This window comes from Nyctereutes procyonoides, unplaced genomic scaffold, assembly GCF_905146905.1.
Source record: "Nyctereutes procyonoides isolate TBG_1078 unplaced genomic scaffold, NYPRO_anot_genome, whole genome shotgun sequence".
In the NCBI taxonomy this organism is placed as follows: domain Eukaryota; kingdom Metazoa; phylum Chordata; class Mammalia; order Carnivora; family Canidae; genus Nyctereutes; species Nyctereutes procyonoides.
Genome location: NW_026575030.1, coordinates 26096260 through 26115371, shown reverse-complemented (window position 1 = coordinate 26115371; position 19112 = coordinate 26096260). Strand labels below are relative to the sequence as shown.

General features: G+C 33.5%; 1 protein-coding gene across 3 annotated transcripts in view; it reads right to left on the bottom strand.

Moving 5' to 3' along the window:
• Positions 1-19112, bottom strand: part of GSK3B (glycogen synthase kinase 3 beta) — a 201336-nt gene that overhangs the window by 24386 nt on the left and 157838 nt on the right. For 2 of the 3 annotated variants that reach the window (XM_055315880.1, XM_055315878.1), the window contains exons 8-10: positions 16214-16309; positions 7633-7671; positions 4751-4937 (exon numbers count right to left, since the gene is read on the bottom strand). In XM_055315880.1, the coding sequence (XP_055171855.1) occupies positions 4751-4937; positions 7633-7671; positions 16214-16309 (322 nt within the window). The remainder of the gene's footprint in view (positions 1-4750; positions 4938-7632; positions 7672-16213; positions 16310-19112) is intronic. The other variant, XM_055315879.1, reaches the window with a different exon arrangement.

Genomic DNA, 19112 nt, shown 5'->3' with positions numbered 1-19112 from the left:
GTACATCCTTTTCACTGATATGCAATCACATCACAGAAATACTTGGAGCTGTAGAGATTGCACACTACATTTACACACACCACATTCAAATATACACATACTCTTTAAATCCTCAAAGATGTATATGTACATTTGGACATAAAGAGAGCCACAGTTATGTTTGATATTCTGGGCAAATATAATAATTTGAAATGTCAAAATAAAAGAATCTTCACTCCTTTTTAAAAATTTGTAAATACCAGACATTTGTAAATAAACTTTGAACTAAATTATTTATTCTTCAAATTGAACCTTTACTTTAAAAGGCATGTGTCAAAGCTGAAGTTAATACAAACTTTAGAGACTTCTAAAGATAAAGTTAGTTGATCCTATTAGTTTACAATATGAAAATTGCTCATTCACAAAAGTCTTTCCAATATTTTCAAGACCATATTCTAAAATCTAAGCCAATTTATATTTTCCTGCCTGTTTTCTTATGAGTGTAATTTATTAGAGAACAGGTAAATAGCATTTACTAGGTCATGATTCATTATATTGCAATAAACTTAGCACCACACTGCACAAAGAAATACCACTTCACACTCACTGGGATGGCTAATAAAAAAAAAAAGAGGAAAATAAGTATCGGTGAGGACTGGAGAAACTGGAACTCTTATACATTGCTGGTGAGGATGTAAAACATGCAAACCACTGTGGAAAATAGTTTGGCAGTTCCTCAAAAAGTTAAACATAGAATTACCACACGACTCAGCAATCAATACCCAAAAGAATTAAAAACAAATATTCAATCTTTTTTTTAAAATTTTTATTTATTTATGATAGTCAGAGAGAGAGAGAGAGAGAGAGAGAGAGGCAGAGACACAGGCAGAGGGAGAAGCAGGCTCCATGCACTCGGAGCCCAACGTGGGATTTGATCCTGGGTCTCCAGGATCGCGCCCTGGGCCAAAGGCAGGCGCTAAACCGCTGCGCCACCCAGGGATCCCAAAAACAAATATTCAAATAGTCCTAACAGTACTATTCAAAACAGCCAAAAGGTAGAAACAAACCAAATATCCATCAACAGATGGTGGATAAACAAAAATGCAGTGTTATCTATACACTATGGACTGAATGTTTGTGTCTCCCTAAAATTCATATGTTCAAGTCCTACTTTCCAATGTAATAGTATTCAGAAATGAGGCCTTTATTAGGTCATGAGGGTAGACCCTCCATGACTGGGATCAGTGGCCCTATAAAAAGAGACACAGAGAGGCAATCTTTTTATCATGTAAGGATACAATAAGAAGGTAGTCATTTGCAAACCTGGAAGTAGGCCCTCATCAGACATCAAATCTACAGCACCTTGATCTTGAACTTCCCAGCCTCCAGAACTCTGAGAAATAAATGTTTGTTATTTAAGCTACAGAGTTCTCTGGTGTTTTATTATAGCAGCCTGCACTGATTAAGACATAATACAGTGGAATATTATTCATCCATAAAAAGGAATAAAATATTAATACATTTCTATGACATGGATGAACCTTGAAAACATTATGCTAAGTGAAAGAAGCCATACACAAAAGGTTACATAATATATTATTTCATTTATATGAAATATCCAGAATAGGTAAGTCCAAAGGCAGGAAGCGCACTGGTGGCTGCCAGGTGTTGGAGGAGGAGTTAACAGGGACTGACTGACTGCTTAACGGGTGTGGAGTTTTCTTTAGGAGTAATGAAAAGGTTTTGGAACTTGAATGAAGTGGTTGTTGTACAACATTGTGAATATAATAAAATGCCAATGATTTGTTTACTTTAAAATGGCTCATCTTATATGAATTTATTTCAGTTTTTTTATTTCAGTTTTCAAAAAAACTTTAGAAATCCATATAAAAAGTTACTTTAAAATTTTATTTTCTTTAGTAATAATGAAACATTATTAGCCAGTGACTAAAGAAGCAAACGTAATTACTTTAAAAATGGTACATATGAACAGTGAAATGAAATTGTGGATTTTAAAATCTGATTAAATAAAATGTTTAAGTAATATCTCAGTTTTGATCACCACATACAGGTGCATTATAGTATATACCTATATGGCTGAATATAAGAAGCATTATTTCCTAAAATGTATCCATCATAAATATCATGTTGTGTTTGAGGTTCTACCAAGTTGCTTATTTAACAAAAGGCTTCCTTGATTCATGTTTTAAGAAACAAAGTATTTATTTGAGAAGATACTTAGTGTAAATAAAACCACAATCAATGCTAGTTCAGGAAACTCTAGGTTCACCTGACCAAAGTGGTGAAAAGAAAAAGAAAAAGAAAAAGAAAAAGAAAAAGAAAAAGAAAAAGAAAAAGAAAAAAAGAAAAAGGAAAAGGAAAAAGAAAAAGAAAAAGGAGATAAATAATTTAACATTAACTTAGTAGTTTCTGATGCCAAGATTCCACAGTTACAAGTGTTGCATGTCACTGTATACATAGCCTTTTAGAGGCCACTTTAAAAAGCAACCTAGCAGATAGTTCTATGTGCAGATAATAAAGATACTTATAGTACAAAGAAAGACCCCAAACCAAACATTTATGAAAATGGATACTTGTAGAATTTCCAGTAGTGGCTTCATATAGATTCAAAAGGTGCTTCATATCAAAAAATTTAAAAATAGTTCTACTGATGAGAAAGACACAGGTGTAAAAGATGCATATAAAAAGTATTAATAAAATTGTTTTATGAAATTTGAGGTTAAAAAGTTCCTGAATATTAATTTTATATAATGCATAATTTTATTTTTTTTCATTATTTTAAATACATTTGAGTTAACCCAAGAAACCCTTTTGGGATCTTTTTTTTTTTTTTCTTTTTCTTTTGGTATCTTCTTAATGGGAGAGTAGAGTATCACTTTATATTCATGGATTATCATAGTATCTATTAAAGACTGAAAAGAGCTAGACTATAAAATATTACAGTGATTAATTCAAACGCTAAAAGTGATCATTTGGGGACTGTGATTTTAATGTTCTCTATACTTCTTTTGCATCTTCAACATTTTCTTTAATATATATAGTGCTACTCTTAAGACAAAACAGTAAAAACTGAAAATAAAAAAGTTTTTTAATGACAGAGTCACAGAATCTGCTCTAGAAGAGTCTAACGTATTACCAAATTGGAGTAATCTTATCTATAACATTTGACATCATCCAGCTTTTTCCTAATACAGAGACTGGTATTTGGGGATGGTGGTAGGGTGGAGTGGGGAACAACAAACAACAAAAACAAAACCACACACACAAAAAAACAACAAATAAAAAGCACAACAAAGAAACCTGTTCCACTGTTAAATAAGTGAAAACTTTACTGATTCATCAATAATTTTATTTAGTCTCTATCTATGCCAGGGGCTGATATCATAAACTCAAATATGTACTATTCTCTAATTTTTTTGCTACTACTATTTTCAATTTTATAATCAGGAAAAAGAATACAGGTCTACATCTTTCTTCAGAAGATAATCTATGAGGTATTTTTACATCATTCTCAAAAGTTCCTTAAGTCTTCACTTTTCCAGGAAGTGGAATTCTGTTCCTTTATATACCCCACCTGCTATTTGATAACATCTTAAAATGGTATAGCTGGGACCTAAAACAACATTCCAGTGATTTCTGATCAGCCCTAAACAGTCAGAATTAATCCCAGGATATCTGAACATTTTTTCCTTTATGAATGTAGTTTCAGACGGTATCAGCACTACTAGTAGTTACACATTATTGACTGCTTAAGATTATAGTCAATGGAATCATCCAAGTCTATTTTGCCAGTAACTGAGGTCTTCCACATCTACTGGTTAGGCAATACATCTTCCCACTTTCAAATTTAGAAAAGTTTAAATATGGGGGGAGAATTCATCTTAGAATAAAGGAAATATAATTATTTCCTGGTCACAGAGAGCTCTCCATCTCCCTTCTATATTTTAAGCTTGACTAAGCTGACCAATCAATCAACTGACCACTTCTTGCTTGTTTTATCTATAGGAAATTGTACACTTTTAATGTGTAGTTTATGAAGAAAATCACAGCATCGAAGGCAGGGTAGTTGATTAAGTGAATTACTTAGGGTCTTAATCTGAAAGGAAAGAAAAGTGAACACAGAAGTAATTAAGAAATAATGATTCTTCCTGGGTCTTTTAGAAAGCACCAGTACACAAACTCTGTTTTTTCCTCTCAGTATTTTCTCAGAAGCAGCAATGGTGCCAAGCTCCAGAAGGGAAGAGAATCTCTCTATCTACATCTCTTATACAAGTTCTAAGAAAGACAGTTATATAGAATTCCAGTTTTCCTTCTGTTTATAAATAAGATATCTGACTTTATACAAATACAGTCACCAATTGATTTCCAGGTTTAAAAAACTTAATATAAACACTTGGAAACAAAATAAACACTTGGGAAGCAAGAAATGCTAATATTCTAGTCTCAAATACAAACTTGAGGGTTAACTTAATAGTGAAATCTCTATAACTTCTCATGTGCCAAGATTTATTATAATCTGCCAAAAAAGAGAGAAGCTATGTCTACTGGAAAAAATTTTATCTGCCACTATTTTGTTTAAAACCACACAAGTAGTAGCCTAATCAGTTGTTGGAAGGGATGTTTGCTACCTGTATAAGTACTTAATATGCCCACTTTTGTCCTACAGATTTTAATTAAAAGAATATAACCTCACACACATAGGTAGCTTTCTCAGAAATGGTAAAAACCAGAACTGAGTATCTGGAATTACCTTGAGTGGTGAAGTTGAAGAGTGCAGGTGTGTCTCGCCCATTTGGTAGTTTGACATTTGGGTCCCTTAATTCATCAAAAAACGAATGTGCACAAGCTTCCAGTGGTGTCAATCGGGCAGTTGGTGTATACTCCAGCAGACGGCTACACAGTGCAATTGCCTCCGGTGGAGTCCGGGGTCGGAAGACCTGCAGTACAAAAAAAGGTAAAGAACAATTAATGCTTTATTGTAAGAATCTTAGCAAATTATCCTTTGAGTACTGAGTTAATTCCCACCACGTACAACAACATGGTTGCATTTGTGAGAGGAACCTTCTAGAATGAAAAGAGTTAACTGCATATGATTCACTACATTGAGGTGAACAGCTAATTACAAACTATATGAAGAAAACTCAGAGAAAAAACTAGGGGAAATTAAAAAAAAATCTACACTTGCTAATCATAAAGCAGTATAATGAAATATGTACAAAATAGGATATCATAGGCACAAAGAAAGGCTGGGTTCTGGAGGCAAGCACCAACTAGAAGAATATTAAAATTTTCTAAAAGTTTTGACTACTGTGGCAGTAGAATAAAAGATTGCCTCTTGTGTGTGATTTTTAGCAGAATACTGTCAGTAATGGACAGCACTACTCAAATTTGGCAATCAATATTTTTTGGGAAAAAAAAGCTATTTACTTTTAGCCTTAGCAATGCTAATGATCTGCTATTATCTCTTCAATAAACAGTCTTATTTGAAGAAATTCTTGAATACCCAGAATTTGACAAAATGTCCAAAACTGTTTTCTCAAAGAGTAGCTGTTATTACAAATATGGTCAGATTACCCCTCATTTGGATGAATATTCTAGGGTTTTAATTAGGGAGAGAGAAATGTACTTTTCATTAAGAGCCGTAACTCACAGAAAAAGTCAACTGAAGGCTGTGCTGAAGCAAAATTCAAATAAATTAGTTTGCCTAAAAGAATAGAAAGCTTTCTACACATCTTTATCTTGAAACTCCAAATCAATACACAGAACTATGAAAATAGCTTTGCTCTAAATTATAGACAGTTAAAGAATAAAAGCAGAAAGGGGAAAAACAAACATAAACAGATGGACAGAAAGCCTTTGAAACTAAAGAAAAATGAAACATATATTCCTTGATAGGGGGAACACAGACCAAATAGAAGGTGTGGTAGTGGCAGTGGACAGATGTATGTAAAAAGAGAGGCAGATACGTATAAAGGGAGGGAAATTGTGAAGGAAGGACATGTAGATTGTGATGAGGATGGAGGAGCCTGGGAATAAGGTTTCCTAATGAGAATGGCTCATGTAACATCTGACTATTCACTTGGGCTGAATGTAGCAGAGACAGTTACTACTATAGAGCTCATTTCTTTTCAAGAGACTATTTACAAGAGTACTTCCTACAGTAAAAATCTCCCCCCCCTCCGCCGCCCGTTTTTACAAAGTTTATTAGTAATAAAGATATATTCCATGGAAATTGAGAAATCGGTTTGAGTAGGATCCTAAGAATTTATTTCAGAATGTCAAAGGCCTTAATTATTTATTTGACTATATTAGAAAACCCTCTATATGGTCAAAAATTGCTTTATATTTATTCTTTTGAGTGATTTCTGACTCCCCTTACTCAAGGAAACCTTAAAAGTATTCTATTATTGGAAATGGTTAGATTTTCCACTGTTCTTGGTCATTTTCCCCTCCCTTCCTTCCAGGCCAGGTCCATAATCAAACTAGAATATAAAGGAAAATAATCAGTGGAAAAACTCAGAAAATCTTTCATAAAAATATTAAGTATTACTGACATATTTTATCCCTGAGGGCTGTTTGCATTTATTTCACAGCATATGGATTTATTTTGCTAGCTAGTCTAAGAAAAAATGCTTTTGTACCAATATGGGAGTGCATAAGTATAATTAAGAAGTACTACCAAAAGTAGAAATAATTATCTCCTGCCAACATTCAAATGTAGGGTAGTTAGACAGTGAATGTATCTTAAATGAAAAAATTTCATGTTATATTACCTGAGGATTTTGGATTAAAGCTATTAATAAACCAGTACTATAAGCTTATCTCTAATTAATTATGAAAAAAATCATCCACATTTGTTTGGTATCTTGTTGGTACAAGTCACCATGTGTGTTGGTACTAAGACACATATTAGCCTATTTGGCCAGGGAATCCTAACTCATGGAATCAGAGTGAAAAATAATAAGGAAGAACTCATTCCAAGAGCCCACATTAAAACCAAGACTTAAATCTACCTTTTTAAAAAATTATTTTTTTAAATATTTATTTAAATATTGGGCATTATTATTTTAAACTCTTTGAGAGATTTCTGATGAACAAAGCCTTGGTTTAGTACTCTATGGATAAAGGTTAAGTGGGAAATTACGTGGAGTCAAAGCCCAGTGTCTTCCAAAGTAGCATGCAACTTCAAAAAATTACAGTCCAAACTAGAAAATAGCTCCTCTGAATTATGTTTGTGTCTAAAGAAAAGGAAACCAGTAACAACTGAGATATGGCTTTTAATAATGAAGTTTCTAATGCTGTTTTATTCTTTACCCATTTAAATTGCTTAACATTCAGAATTTTTAGTTCTGTGCATCTTTGTTTGTATTTATTTTTGTAAAGTAATTTTTAAACCTCTCAGGTCCTAAATTTCAGTCTAGATGTTAATACATCACTCAGAAGACTGACAATCTAAATATACCAGAAGTAAAACCTACCCCACACACAGTGGAAAAGAAATCACAGCTACCTACATTGTTTTTACTATTACACTTCTAGAATGAATAATGGTTTTAGCCTTTCTAAAAAAAGTTTCCCTCTAGTTTTATAGACCTGCCCTGAAATTTTGGGAAAAAAAAATTAAGTACATACCCGCACTCCTGAGGTGAAATGTCCTGCTCCTGACGAATCCTAAAGATGATAATGCAGTGAAATAATCCAAACAGGGGAAGTCAATCCAAAAGAGAATAGTCCAGCAAGGAAAAATATATCCAGTGTTATAAGAAATCCATGGTGTGGGGGGGGGACATAGAAAATGTTTATACAGTTATAAACTTTAAACATCAGTCTCCACAGTAGCAAGTCCAAGTTTTAAAAATTATTTCACCACAGTGTATGCAAAAAAATTTTTGATTGCGCAATGGTGAGGCACAATAAAGAAACATTTTAATTTTAATTTATTATGTTCCAATGCCAGTGCGTTTATTAAAAAAATACAAAACCAAAAAAAGTTAAAATCAAAATGAAATCTAGAAGTAAACTTCCCAAAGTAAAGTGGTCTTCTACGACCTGGATTCATCATCCATTGACATGGCTGGGAGGGGGCACATTAGCCTGCTTTTAAAGATATCAGTTCCCAATATGCTAATTTTAATCTATTAATATATTCCAGTTAGACAGTATAAACATTTTTTTGCTTAATTATTAGTGATGAGAGGAAAGTAATAAATAGACTTAATTTGTATCACTACAGATTTCAAGCCAGATATTTTCAATTTGTGTGAGCTAAGAAGGATCAGGCCACCGCGGATTATTCTCCATTTTGGATTGACTTCCCTGCTAAAAGATATTTGCTGACATTCTCATTATTTTAGGATTCTTCAGGCAATTGACAGATCACCTCAGGAGTGCGGGTATAAACTTACTTTTTCTATTGTGGGCTTTGCCCCCTCATACCCTTGCACCCATTACTTAGTGAAAATAAATATAGAACATTCTTTCCTTTTTGGAAAAACTCACTGAAAAAAAAAATCCTACATCTTTGAGCACTACAAATTCAACACAGTTCCATGTGCAAATATGCCCAATTCACCCACCAAAAGCTAAACAAAAAATATATACAATAAACAATACAACTAAGGGGCAGTCACAGTTATAGGTGCCATGCATAGTAATGTGCACCAACACCTAGGCACAAGGGAGCCAAGTACGCAAGGGAGGTAGTAGGGTCTATTATGTCTAGGCATTGAGAACAAAAAAATGGCAGAACTCACCAGTAGCTGTGAATTCCCTTGGCTATTCTAAGAGAATTTAACATTCTTTTAGGATAGTTTCCAGTGGGGGAATTAATATTTTGCTAAAATAAATAATCCGCGGATTACTTTTAGTCTGCAGACTAAAATTTAGTACACGGATTAAAATCCGGCCCATCAGAATAAAAATCTCTCATGAACTAAAACACAATCAAGTGGACAAAAATAGAAAGCGAGACTAAAACAACTGAGAGCACAAAGTAAGACTCAACTGGGCCAACTAACAATTAGTGCGCAGACTAAATATGGCCAGCCAAGTATATTAGCAAGGCCATGAAGAGCCCAAAACACCCCCTGTAAAAACTAAAAACAAAAGTAAATAAATAAAACAAAACAGAACAAAGCAAAAAATAAGTAAACAAAAGAAAGAGAACAGAAAGGAAAAATTGAAAAGAACCAAAACACTGACATGAACTTTTAAGTGATTCAAATACTACCTCACCTGTGCAGCAACTCATTTTCTTAAATTGAGACAAACTGTCACCACAAATACTAGTCCATAGAAGAAACTAACAGAAAAAATTCATTTTTTCAAAAAGAAAGTCTATGGTATTGAACAAATGCAAATGAGTCCTTAAATGAAGAATTATTCAAAATAAACTTGCATTTGGATAACTCAAAAACTGACAGAGGCAATTTTCCCCTTACATGGCCTAGAATAGACATTTGCCATCAAGTATCAACCTGGAGCTAACTATTACAACTGAATCTTAAGCCTTTTAAAATTACCATTTATAAAGTCATATATATGATATCAAGGCTTATGGCTGATTCTCACAGCATCAGCTCTCAATACTTCTACTGTATTTAACAGCCAACCAGAGCAGTGTAAAAATGCCTACAGGGAATGATAATTAATCTAAGTAGAACAAGTGCTGTGCCTGTTCCAAACAGCTACTCCTCCATAGATTTCATTGTGATAAATGTACAACACAGACACTGTTCTCTGGTTATACACAATATACACAAGCACACAATGTCCATGTTGGTAAGCCATGAACTCCTAAAGAGCAATCCCAATGCTGGCTCCAAAGTAATCTATTAATCGTCTAAAATTATTTGCAATTTGTAAACCTAAACACAGGATTAAAAGTGAGACAATGTCATGGATTTGTTGGATAGTTATGTTGATTAACCATGTTAAGTAGCTACAAAAAGAACTTAAGTCTACTAAAGAGTTTATATGTGGTACATAACTCATAAGAAACACAAACATCCTTTTCTTAGCCACAACAGAGCTGGCATTCAATAAATTTCATTTGTACTAATTAAAAGGCTTACTGAGTGTTCCTGAGCTCTATTACACATAAGAAATATTTATATGTGTTGATACCAGTGTTTAACTATATGCAAAATAGTAATGCAAGCTTATACAGAAGTACGATTTACCAAATGACTACTTACTCAATTTAATCTTAGTGTTCATAAAATAGTTTCCATAGTCAGACTGACCTTCTTAGGAATATAGGAACATTTTCTTTTCATCTACACTTCTTCATCTTAAGGGACAATGCCCTAGGCTACAACAATTCCTGGTTGTACCAACATCTAAGCAAATCTAAATCTTCCTTCAACAGCCCACCCCACCTAGTCCTTCCGTCACCTTTAAGGAGGAGTCCTCTTTTGCTCCACCACCCCCGCTGGAGAGCTGCCTTATACCTACAGCACATGAAACCTCTTTGAGCACCTACAGTACACGATCAAGTATATGGTTACATGTTACATTATTCAATACTTGCTTCAACTGAGTTAGTTATATCACCTGTAAGCTTTTCAAAAACAAGGGCTATATACTTTACTTTTTTTAGCATCCTTTTTATAGTATCTGGCACCATGCTGGGTACATAGGAGATAAAGGTTTTAAGGAACAAATGACATATTAAAAGTAGATTTTTGCTTTTTTAATCCACCAACCCTATCCCTCTATTCCCCACAAGTTATCTTGAAACTTATGCCTTAGTATTGTTTTATATTATTCCTCTTACACAGATGTTAGCCACCCTAGTGGCTAGATTTTAAAATGCACAGTTTCCAGCAAAGAAATGGGATTGTAGCCAGTATAACTAGAAAAGTGAAGTCTACTCACATAGGAAAATAAATGTTAGAGAAGGAAAACTGATTATTCTACAACTAATAAAGATGTAGGTAGAAAATTCAGTGGAGAACACAGTATATTTACAAGACAAGTGATAGTGGATTAGTAGAAAGTTCAGGGCATAGGGATGTTAAGTAATAATATAGAAACTAATTTACCCAAGCAATAGAACAAAACAGACAAGTACAATCTTAGGAACCAGGAGAAATTCCAACACAGTTTTATGCTTTCTGGAGTCCATGTGAGCAAAATCAGAAAAGGCTGATAGAGTTTACTTGCAAAAAAGAAGTCTGACTACAATTTTTAGTCAGGTATTTTTAATTTTTTTTAAAGATTTATTTTGAGAGAGACAATGAATGAGAGAGAGAGAGACAGTGAGCGAGCACACGTGAGTGGAGGAAGTGGCAGAGGAAGAGAACCTTCAAGTCACCTCCTCACTGAGCATGGAGCCTCCATCTCACAACCCATGAGATTATCTACCACCTGAGCAGAAACCAAGAATCATAAGCTCAACTGACTGGACTACCCAGCCACCCCTAACTATATGTAACTCATTTATAGTTTTAAACTATAAATGTGTTTAACTGTAGTTGAAATAGGTGTTTACCAAGTGAAAAATCCTGTATTGAAAGGCTCAGAAAAAAAAGGTAAAATTATAAAGAAAGTCTTAAAAACATTCATAGGAAAAAAGTAGGTATAGCAGGGTTTTATCTTTAGCTTTAAACATGCCCAGTCTAGTCTGGTACCTTTAACAGCTGAAATGACCTCAACCTCAATTTTCTGCTTACTCTTAGCTAGTTGTAAATAGTACTAAATTCGTTCATTTTTAAGTATGTGGACAGTGTTCTAAGAAACTGAGCATGTAAGGACTGACTTGTGGATACTGCTTTCTAGAATACTTAACCAATAATCTATGGTCCCACATATCCCAGAGACACTTAACTATTAAGCAAACTTATCATGTATGCCAAAAGCATAGTGACAAACATTTTGAAGTAACTGATACCCATTTAATTATTACCAATACAAAAAAAAAGAAATTAGGAACTGCTATAATACATATGGTATGAGTTGGAAGGTACTGTAAGAGTTACATGGGGGGACTTAACCATGGCGAGCTCAGATAATTAGAAAATATTTCATGGAAGGACTAATATTTGAGATCTTGAGAAAAGGTTAAGATTTGGTAAGCAGAGAAAAAGGTGATCATTCTAAGTGTGAAAAGACACTAGTAAAAGAGAAACATTTATGGTTTCTCTGGAGAATAATCAGAAGTTAGGAAGGTTAGGAATAGGACAAGAATAAACCTCTTGCTTCTCTGGAAAGGGAAGACAGAAACAATAAGCAACAGAATGACTATATAATCTGTTATCCAAAATAGGATACTTTTGAGAGTGAAGGAGCATTCAATTAATAATAACACTAGACAAGCATAAAGTGGGACATATGATCACCCTTGTCCTTATATGCATATTATGTAAGATTTTCCTAAAGGCAATTAAGTAAGCAGGGAAGATTTTTAAATAGGAATGACAATAGTTTTACATGTGCTTTTAAGAAAACTAATTTTGAGAGCAATGAGGATTAAAAAGGATGTGAAACTCTAGAAGGGAAATTGTTAGGAGGTTGTTTTAACAAATTCTATGAGACAATGGTGTCCTAAAGTCAGGGCAGTGGAGATAGGATAAATCACAGAACTATACTGGAAGTAATATCTTTATATTATTTAGAACCAAAATAAAATATTCCTTCACCTGCATATTACTATTTTCCAAAGAATCAGAAAAGATAATAGCTAATTGCTATCTTACAAAAGAAAAAACTTGAGGCACAAAGAGTAGAAACAGTGCTCAAGGTAGATGCTCACTTTATATCCAATAGACTGTCATTTAATCACACTTTCATATACTAAATGCAGAGTTTAAGCTTCCTCTCTTTTGCTAGTGAATCTCCTCCATCTCTATTTAATTCTCAAACTTCCTTTGCATCATTTGTTTTGCTTTCTATATGGTTATTTGTTCTTTCAAGTTTACAGCATGCACCAATGCAGGAGGTCTTTATCTTCCAATCCCCAATCCAATAATGGTCCCTGTTTCAAAACATTAGCACCAAGTTCCTTTCCTACTTAAACCATGGGTGCATTATCAATGAATTAGATTACTCTGGCTATTAGGTAGTAGTTAAGGGGGACTTACTGGATTTCCTTTTTTTTTTTTTTTAAGATTTTATTTATTTATTCATGAGAGACACACAGAGAGAGAGAGAGAGAGAGAGAGAGAGAGAGGAAGAGAGAGAGAGACACAGAGGGAGAAGCAGGCTCCATGCAGGGAGCCCGACATGGGACTCGATCTGGGGTCTCCAGGATCATGCCCTGGGCTGAAGGTGGTGCTAAACCGCTGAGCCACCTGGGCTGCCCCACTTATTGGATTTCTAAATTCTCAAGCTTCTTGCCATAAACCATGTTAGGCTCATCTCACTGTTTACTTCTGACCACATATCTGACTCCCTTTACCTCATTGTTTCCATGGAAGACATTTTCTTTCTTAATCTTTATGTCTACCTACTTTTTTGAATACATCAGCTTCCAATCATTGGGGATACAGCTGTACTACATATTGTAGCACAGAAAAGCAGGGTTCACAGAAAAACAGGAAATGGGGCTAAAGTGGGTTCTATCAGAAGACCAAAAAAAGGCAAAGCAGTTTTTGTTTGCAGACTTTGTTTACCTGCCCTCAAAGAGCAAGACGCTCTTTTCTTTAGAGAACAATATGTATTTCGTTAAAAAAAAAAATAACTTCATTGGCTGCCTAGCATAAGAGAACATTTCTCAAGTTGGTGTCCACTATCAAAACAAAGGGGACTGTGTTCTGGCTAGAAATTTAAAATTCTGTATTTTCATTTTCACAATAACCTATTGTAAAAATCAATACAAGCATATTTTGGATCACCTAGGTTCATCCAGATGACAGAGCAGTGCTATGGAATTTCTGTCTGAATATAGTTTTCTGCTTATACCATAATAACATCAACCTTGTTGTGTGCACTAATGAGAAATTAACATTAAGTGTGCTTATTACATAATAAATGCATTTGTACCAAGTGAAAATTAAATTATGTCACGGCAAACTATATAAATGAAGAGTTCACAGTACTTTGAACAGACAAAATAGGTGGGAGAATTGAGTCATCATTCAACACATGAGATAGGAATGGAAGCCTAAATAAAACAAATAAAAGGGCTTTGTATAGAATATTCAAGTTTGAAGAGCATTAGTGTAAGACATAAAACATCAGGAATCCAATGAGCAAAGGAAGATGTAAAGCACACAAACTGACCACAAATCTTCTGTTGACTGTGTTTTAATTATAATCCACCATTTCTCATATCCTGGCTAATATTTGAAAAGATATAATCCGGGGGAAAATGCAGAATGAATATGACACACACTAATACTGCTAGCAGTCTTGATTAAAAAAAAAAAAAGATAGGGACTGTTAAATAAAATTTCATGACCTCAATTTCAGCATTATATTGGTCAGATATTCTATATTAAAGGTAACATGTGAGGAATACTTAGATTATACCAAAAAGAACTTTATTTTTCTTTCTTCATAAAAATGACATGCTTATTAATGAAAATATGGAAGTACAAGACAAAGAATATAAAATCACTTCTTCTTACCCAAACTACTATTAGCACTTTGGACTATTTCCCTGTATTAATTCAATATACAGAATTGTCTTTGCTTTTTGCATTTCTTTAGCATGATTGAAATTATAGTATACTACAAATCACTTATGAACACTTTAACTTATAACAACTTCACTGGATTCAAACTGCAACTCAGCCTTTAAATTCCAATGGGCCACCCAGGATTCTTTGAGTTTAAAGCCAGTGAGAGACCTTAAATATCTTCTGACCCAGATTCAAAATAAAGTTTAAGTGTAAAGATCAAAGAATGGTTTATCTCAGAACATTTAGTGTTTATAATAAATTTTAAAAGGTGTGGTAGGAAAGGCAGCATCATGGTCAGTGAAAGCTAATCTACAATTCTGGCACTGAAATACTGAGATCTCTGATTCTAAATAATTAATTAGTAACAAGAGGCTCTTCTGCAATGAAGAGAGATAATAAAACTGTAAGAACTTGAAGGAAAGTAACTAGAATTATAATACAATTTAGAGATAGAAAAAGACATACTTTGAATCTGGGAATATAAATTATTTCACCTATAGCACGAAATTATTTTACTTCTTACCATAAAAGATCTATAGACAATTAAATGAGCCTAAAAATGCTCAAAACTGTTATATACATTTTTAAGTACAGAAAGTCTGCTTAAACTGTAAGAGTTGAACTTTGCTAACTCACAAAAATATATGATGAAATATAGGTAAATGTAAGAGAAGATGCATGGTGCATAACTACAAGTCTGGCATTACACACACACATACACACACAAATGAGCATAAATTTAATCCTGGTTTTGTCATGGCCACCTATGTAATCTTGAATAAGTCACTTGGTACCTCTGACCAAAGTTTCTAAATCTGTAGAATAAGGACACTAGCGATTCACTCCAGCAATAAGTCCTAATGAGATTTTTTTCTCTGCCCTTTAATGTCACAAATTAAATTGAAATGAAAAAAAAATTTTAAATAAAATCTCTCTTAAAGGATCATTTCAATTAAGTATCAAAGCAAAAAATAAAGTTCTGGTAAATTAGTACTTATGCTCTTCGAATTGGTTCCAACTAAAGAATTGGTTAGGCTATCAAATGGTTAATGACATCTCATTAACATATTGATGTTTTCAATGGATACTGCAAGCAAGATCAAATCTTTTTATTTCTCTCCCAAAACACCAAAAGGAAAGCAAACAAAAGAAGAAAAACAGTATTATTTAAGGCCTATAAACAGTTTTATAAAAAAGAAAATATATGAAATATGTTTTCATATGCTACCTGTGATATTAAAAGTACCTCTGTGTAAAGAAATTAACTTTTGAGTTTTAAGTAGTCAAAACTTATGCATAAGATACTACTCCTAATGAAATTCTATATTAATGATATAGGTACGCTGTCCTCATCCTAAAAATAAAAACCCAGGCTGAAAACTATCCATAGGAAATCAGTGGGGACAAAACTATATACAGTCAACAAAACACTGAAGTACACAACTCCCCAACTATCTTTACATTCAGAACTGCTGTGTACTTTGTATTCAGGCAGCTATATATACCAAAATAATTTAGTTTAAGAACAATGAGAAACCCAAGTTTTACTATTGGTTAATATGCTTTTTAAAAAACTCGTTTAGACTCACCTTAGTCCAAGGATGTGCCTTAATTTGAGGGAATTTGAATTCTGTGTAGTTTGGGTTCATTTCTCTAATTTGCTCCCTTGTTGGTGTACCCAGGACCTAGATAAAGAAAGCAAGTTATTGCTGTATTTTTCTATATACTTACAAATACAGTCTTTATGGTTTTTTTTTTTTAAAGATTTATTTATTTATTCATGAGAGACACAGAGAGAGAGAGGCAGACACATAGGCAGAGGGAGAAGCAGGCTCCATGCAGGGAGCCCAATGCAGGACTTGATCCTGGATCCTGGGATCACGCCCTGAGCCAAAGGCAGACGCTCAACCACTGAGCCACCCAGGCGTCCCCAGTCTTTATATTTTAATGTATTGGTTTCACTGGAAAAAATAATTCCCAAGTCATAAAATACATAATTCATTAAATAGAGCAGCCTTCGCAAAAGTCATTTTTAACTGACTAGAGATCCTATGCTATACTACCCTATACAGACTTACGGACTTTTATGATAATCATGTTAAACCAGAGTTTTATATATATATATAAAAGATCACTCAAACATTCAAGTAAAAATCAAACACCTTTGTTCTCTTGAGCAAAACCATCATTGCAATCACGGGCACCTGAAATGAGATTTTGTATTCCCTTAGTAAAGTATGGCCAAAGGTTTTATCATCAATAAATTAATCAGGAGAACCTTACTCAGACACTGTCATCAATAATTCCATTCAATCAATGAATATTTAGTGATTGTTTCCCGTGTACAAGGAACTATGCAATGACATACAGAGAATACAAAGAACAAGAGCTTACTTGTTATAATGAACTTACATATTTGTGTGTGGAGAAAAAGTATAACTACGAAACAAGATAAAAATACACTGAGCACTTCATTGCTTACAGAGATATAGTATGCACTGCACAAAGGAAAGCATACAGAACTCACTGCACAAGACAGGAAGAAACATTAATTACTAAAAACGAGCAATTTGAAGAAAGATGACACATATTACTCATCTTTATAATTCTAAAGCCTGGTATAAAAAAATATTCTGCCATTTACAATTCGAAAATAGTGGCACAGAAGGAGTGTAATGTAGTAAGTACTTGATTTGTGGTAGCAACCAATGAATAATCGGGACAAAGTAAGAACTTCAGGTATTTTTTTTTTGTTTTTTGGTTCTAATTCTTTAGACTTCATCAAAACCAGAACTTATAGTTCTAAGAGTTTTGTTCTTCCAAAGACACTCTAAAGAAAACACAAAGGCAAGCTATAGACGGAAAGAAAAACATTTGTAAAACATATATATCTGCAAAGGACTTGTATCTAGAATATACAAAAGACTCCTATAATTCAAAACCAAAAAGACAACCAACACCCCCCCCCAACACACAAATGGGCAAAAAATATAACTAGACACTTTATCAAAGAAGACACAGACAATAAATAAACAGATGGAAAAATGCTCAACACCATTGATTTTAGGGAAATGCTATTTAAAACTCTATGACATCATCTATATACCTCAAAGGCTAAAAAGTTAAAAAAGATTGTGTATACCAAATCTTGGTGAGGATATAGAGCAACTGGGGCTCTCATCCATCCACTGGTAGTGGAAATATAAAATTGTATTGCACCTTAGAAAATACTTTGTGTTAAAAAGTTAAACATATTTACCATACATCCATCATTCCCACTCTTAAGTATTTATCCAAGAGAAATGAAAGCATATGTTCATACAAAAACTTTTACACAAATGTGCATAGCATCTTTTTTGCAACTACCAAAAACCAGAAACAACTTAAATGTCCACAACAGATGAATGAATCAGCAAATGGTGGCATATCCATACAATGGAATGCTACTCAGTAATAATGAATCTAAAAAAATCATACCAAGTAACAGAAGCCAGACCAAAAAGAGTACCTACTGTGTAATTTCATTCATATGAAATTCTAGAAAATTTTGTCTAGAAGTCCAGCTCTATAGAAAGGAACAAGGGATTACCTAGTATGGGAACAGAAATCTCTGTCCTTTGCAGCTATAGATTTTATCAGACACTTATGAGTCAGGAATTATGTTCACTGTTAAAATATAAAGTTGAAAAGGGAACCTTAATTTTTATTTCTAAACAATAAAGCAAACACTTGTATCCTATTTTACCCCGTGATGAAGAGGGTGTGTAAATGTGCGTCTACTTGTGTGTGTATACGTACTAGGAAAGAGGGAGAGGCGTGGAAAAGGGAGAGCAAACTAATCAATAATTCTGCCCCCCAAATGCAGTCCCATTGGATTCTTTTAACTGCTGGAAAAAAACAACCAGCAATAACATGAATAAATGAGTATTTAAAAATGCATACCTTCAATGACCCTACAACTTAATAATTCCATTTTAAGGTATATACTCTAGAGAAACTTTTTATACATCCAAACCAATATTGTACATAATAAAATACTATAGGCACAAACAAAAAAGCAAAAGTAGATTAAATAAATAAACTGTAGTATAGTCATAAAATAGTATACCAACTAGCAATGAAAATGAATGAAGCAGAGCTACACATACCTTCTGATGAATCTGTGTCACAAAGTGGTGAGTTTTCACTCAGTAAGGATTACATATAATAGGACTAACTTATGTAAGGCATAAAAACAGGCAAGACTAAGCTGTATTTTATATAGTAAAACTGTAAAACTAAATAAAAAGCATGGGAATAATCATTAGAAAAATCAAGTACATATTATTTAGCCTCATAGAAAGATATAGGAGAGATTGTGACTAGGGCATAAGTAATTCCTCTAATTCTTAATACGACTGATAATTACATGGATATTTGCTTTATTAATGTGCTTTACAATGAACACATTTTAATATATTTTTGCATTAAGATATATATAATATACAA